This window comes from Papilio machaon, chromosome 12, assembly GCF_912999745.1.
Source record: "Papilio machaon chromosome 12, ilPapMach1.1, whole genome shotgun sequence".
Classification (NCBI taxonomy): domain Eukaryota; kingdom Metazoa; phylum Arthropoda; class Insecta; order Lepidoptera; family Papilionidae; genus Papilio; species Papilio machaon.
Window position 1 is genome coordinate 2,734,522 of NC_059997.1, and position 5,397 is coordinate 2,739,918.

The 5,397-nt window shown below is 35.9% G+C and overlaps 1 protein-coding gene across 1 annotated transcript; it reads left to right on the forward strand.

Annotated features, from left to right (window-relative positions):
* Nucleotides 1-3,211: 3,211 nt before the first annotated feature.
* On the forward strand, nt 3,212-5,086 carry LOC123721513. The gene is made up of 2 exons (XM_045680337.1): nt 3,212-3,329; nt 3,930-5,086. Exons 1-2 carry the CDS (start codon nt 3,212-3,214, stop codon nt 5,084-5,086), a joined length of 1,275 nt encoding a protein of 424 aa, XP_045536293.1.
* The last annotated feature ends 311 nt before the right edge of the window (nt 5,087-5,397 follow it).

A 5,397-nucleotide genomic window follows, 5' to 3' on the forward strand; every position in this document is an offset into this window, starting at 1 on the left:
GAATGTTTGAATGGATGGATGGATGTTTGAAAGTATTTACCGAACGGGTCATCGGATGTCGATGAAATTTGGCATAGATATAGATCATAGTCTGGAAGAACACATAGGCTACTTCTTATGTTTTTTTTTAAATTCCGTACGGACGGAGTCGCGGGCAATATCTAGTTACTAATAACAGACAAAAGTTGTCGCGTCGGCGATGAATGTTATTGGTTTCCTACGTGACTGCACCTGAGTCTCTAAGCCAAAACAAACACTTTGCCCTCTTTCGCTTAACTCGCACTATGTTAGATGTAAGCCAAAATTACTTTTTTATAGGCTCTTTACTGGGACGTGATTTTTACTAACCTTGTAAGAGTATATTATAGTATTTTACAGTAAAAGATTTTTTGTATCCTCGTCTACATATTAGCAAAATGAAAAATCATTAATAGATACAAATTTTCTTATTTAATATTGTGATTATAAAATTATGCCGTTAATTGTAACTCTAGAACGTGTCACTGAGGGCTTCCTTTTATTTTAGTATGATATCTTGCTAATGTTATAAACTAGCTGTCGCTTGCGACTCCGTCTGCGTGTATTTAAAAAAAACGTAATAAGTAGCTTATGTGTTCTTCAAGACTAAGTCCTGTGTCAAATTTCATCAAGATCTGTTCATCATCCATCTAAACAATCGCATACAGGTAATACGAATGTTTGGACGGATGGATGTTTGTAAGAAGATATCTCCAGAACTGCTCAACGGATTTCGATGAAGTTTTGTATAGATGTAGTCTGAGATTTGTCTCAGTCTCAGTCTCACATAGGCTTATTATGTTTTTGTTTTTGTTTTTAAATCGCGCGGACAGACTCTGGGCCACAGTTAGTAAACACTAAGGGTTTAACTATTAAATGACTGAATGCTGCATTTAGTGATATTGGTGTTAAACAATGTTTTAAACATTAATTTACTCTACGTAATGGTAAGTTTAATTAATCAAGTATTTAATTATCCCATAAAATAGATACTTTATTACTAATACTGGTGTAAATATTGTTACGATACATTGGTAGTAGAATACAGGTTATGAGCAAATGCATCTTAAATAAAACATATATTTTCTAACTGAAGCCTTTAATGGAATCGTGTTTATAATGTTTTCAACAAAATATTATATTGAGAAGTGAATGCTGGTTTTTATGCGAGTTGTATACTAATAATATTTAACATTTTCTGTTCATAGTAATTAACAAAATGTTAAATTTCTTTAAGATGGATCGATCAATTTTTATACTATCTCTTGTATAAAGCGGTAAGTTCCATCAGTACAACTTGTAATAATTATTAGACACTTGAAAATTGTACGCCATACTGTTGCTAATTTCAAACTATAATAGAATATTCCTGCAAAACACGAGGAAACAACGTCGACGCGTAACTTTGCGTTCTGACAAAAGTTTATTCTAATTATAACTCGGAAATTTTGATAGTTTATTCGGACACGTGTCATGTAAATGGAATGTCATAGCTTTAAGGAGCAGATTCATTAGTGGATAACTCCGTCGTTTTACTGTATGCGTGGTGCGACAGATTTCATGTTCACTCATGCTAGAACCGTTTTCATTAGTCGTTAGGGAGACATGAGACATGGGATTTTCCTCACCTATGTTATACTCGTCTACTGAGTCCAAGCAAGAGGCTTGGTTTACATCAAACAATCATTGTCGTCGTTTCGTTTAGTCGTTACCACATATGCAAGGACTCTCCACATGCTGTATAACGATCGAGTTATTGGCTAATGAAATTGCGCCCTTACGTATAAGCTACCAACAAATAGTGCGACAAATTTATCTGGCCAATTAAATTATATCAAAATTCTAATTACGAAATTGAATTTCTTGATCGCTAAAGCTGTTGAGTAGTGAGTGGGAGATATTTCATTCATGATAATTATGTTGCACATTATTTTATATTCTGAAGGTTAATGATCCTTTCACTTGGATTGGATTAAGACTTATACGTATAAGATTAACTACGAGTATGAATGCAAATATATATGAATTTGAAAGAGGCGAAAGAGATATGCGAGAACCTCAAATGGATATCCGTAATCTCCTTACCGGCTTGATTACTGTTGTGTGTGTTAGTGTTGTTAAGAGCTAATTTATATCTTGTGAATTTATTTTCCTTCTTTATTCTTTTCTATAATCTCAATTAAAACAAATAAAAAAAACAAATCTACATAAATTGTCAACTACAATACAGATTACTAATTAACAACAATTAATTTAATTTTTGTTAATTAATTTATGTAAATTTAACTAAATTAACAGTAGCGAATGATGTCATGACTGAAATTTAGTCAATCACAATTTAAAAAAAAATCAACTTAAACATCGTTAATTAAAACAACGAGGAGTCGTAGTATAAATATATAGAGGCGCCAGTTTTTTTTCTTTTCTTGTAACACGTGTACACTGAGACTGTTGGCCAGATATTTGGCTTTGATACATGATACCCAATTAGCACGTCAAATGAGTTAGAGAAAATACAAATTAACACTTTAGAAAAAGAATTCTAATTACAACGTTAACTACATTTATTTAAAGAGACACGTTTTTTAAAATGTTTTGGAATTTTTTATAACGTATCTACGCGCTGTTTCTACTACCGATGAACATGGACATATTGCTAATATTTTGAAAAAAAAAATGTTTTGTTTATTCAAAGGATTTAATACTGGTAAATCCGATAATGGCGTCGGTGGCTCAAGGTTTAAGCTCTTGACTTATAATCTACAGGTCCTAGGTCTGAATCCCCCTATGAACCAATGTGTTTTTTCGACTTTCGATTTACATATGTACATTTATTCGACGTTCTTACGGTGAAGGTTACTAGGTACTACCTGCGAAGAAATTCAAAGATATGTGTGAAGTCAACCAACCCGCATTGGGCCAGCATGATTGACTATGATATAGTCACCCCTAAGTTAGGTTAGCCTTCGAGCCCCTCAGTGAGGACGTATAGTGAGCTGATGATGAACGTATTCTAATATAATCATGTTTTACAAACATCTGCAAAATCAATAGAATCACGAATTTACTGCTGACATAGAAAATAAAAGCAATATGCAATGTAAATAGATTGTATTCAATGCGACTCTACACATTTAGAGTAGAAACGGAAATCGCATTTCACATGCAGTATCGGTTGAATAAATTACCACCAATGAATAAGTTACTGAACTTAGCGCAAAGCAATTTACTTGAAATGGACAAACTACATTACGCCGGAGTCCTTTCATTCGGTCACAAAAAGCTTTTAGTGTTTGAAATTTTAGACACAAGTGCATTACTCTTGAAGCTCTAAGGAAAATCAGATGCGGTCTTTTTAATGAAAATTATTTGAGTAATTAAACCTGAGGGAAGTTAATGAAATCCTATAAATTATGATACAAATGCATAATATAATGAACATTTTTTCACAACTAGAAAGTAATGTGTACAATTTTTTTTTGCGTTTTCTTTTTAGGGGAATTAGGTCGAAGGGTGAAATAAGCTGACGAAAGCTTTTACAAATAAAACTCATACGTCGACTGTTGTGAAGAGGGAATATAATTTAGGGGTGAAAATTACATTGTGGGAGGTAATTTTGCAACATGCTATTTTTAATATATATAAAAAATATAATTCTTCTATTACTATCCCTATTCACAACAACTTCACTCAAATATTTTATCACGCCAATTACCGATATATTAAAGTTTGACCTATTTGATAGCGAATAATATTAATGGTTAGTGAAAACAGATAACAAAATTTCTGATTTGTATTTCGCATTAATTTATTCTTAGTCTAATTATGTACTCAGAATGATCTAGTTGCTAGTTGTTAGTCATCGTTGTAGGCGTTTTATTGTTTCTGTATAACCTCAAACTCATTGATAGCAGACCGGGTGCAGCGCGGGTTTGCTCAAAAAATCGTAAGGGCCTATAGGACGGTCTCTCTAAACGCTGCCGTAGCACTCGCTGGCCTGCTTCCTCTGGACCTACGGGTACAAGAAGCGGCCCTTCTTTACGAAGTAAAGAAGGGCCACAGCCAGCGAGTGCTGCGGGACCGAGATTTGGAGAGACCGACAAAGTACGAAGAGGCCGAGCACCCCGCCCACCTGGAAGGGCTGCAGTTCGACTGCCTGACGGACGGTGACGAAGTTGCCCAGCGAGCTACCGTCGATGTAAGAATTTACACCGACGGTAGCAAAATTGACGGCAGAGTCGGCGCGGCGTTATCCATATGGGATGGCGCCGCGGAGACCTCCTGCCGGAAATTAAAGCTGGGGAATTTCTGCACCGTATATCAGGCGGAACTGTATGCCCTATATGAGGCCGTGAAATTTGTTGTTAGGAGCCCCTCAAGGAGGTTTGGCATTTACTCCGACTCCAGGTCCGCCCTAGAGTCGTTGCGTAGTATCGACTCCCTCCACCCCCTCGTAGGGGAAATAAGGAGAATGGTGAAAGGTTGTGTGGAAGCGGGGAAGGAAGTAAGGTTGAATTGGATAAAAGCGCACGTGGGGGTGGAGGGAAACGAGAGGGCGGACCAACTCGCAAAACAAGCGGCAGTCGGAGTAAAGACCAAACCTCATTACGACAAAGTTCCTGTTTCATTCGTCAAGCGACAACTCCGATTGGACTCGCTTGACGAATGGAACAGGCGCTACAAAGAGGGAGTCACGGCCTCGACAACTAGAGTCTTCTTCCCTGACGCCATCAGCGCCTACCCAGTGCTCCGCAAGTTAGAGTTGGACCCCGTGCTGGTACAAGTTTTAACAGGTCACGGGGGGTTCGCAGAATACTTACACAGGTTCAAGTGTAAGACGAGCCCCTCGTGCATCTGCGATCCGGCACGGGGCGAATCCGTGCTGCATGCCATAGTAGAGTGTCCGGTGTTTGGTAGGAAGAGAGTAGAATTTGAAACTGCAACAAAAGAGAAAATATCATTAGAAAACATAAAAAATTTAATAAGAAACAAGGAGAGTAGAACAAAATTTATAGAATATTGCAAGGAAATAGCAAATAAGATAATAGAAAGAAATAAAACAAAATAGGAATGCTGTCGGCCTTAAAAAGAAATAAAATTAAGCTAGATGTTAAAATTGTTGTACTGTGATATTTTTACATTTTAACATACAGACATAAGTTACAGCATTATTAAGTAAATTTTAAATTATATGTTAGTAAATTTAAGAGAATTTTAAACTGTAAATAGAAAGCAAATTCATTTATTTTATTTTATATAGCAATTAAGTTTTTAAATTAGTACTAAGAATACATGTTATAGATATAAGCAACTAGTGTAAAAAGTTTAATGATTATAATAAAAAGAACCATAAAAGTCTCTGGCTTAAAACACGCCAGG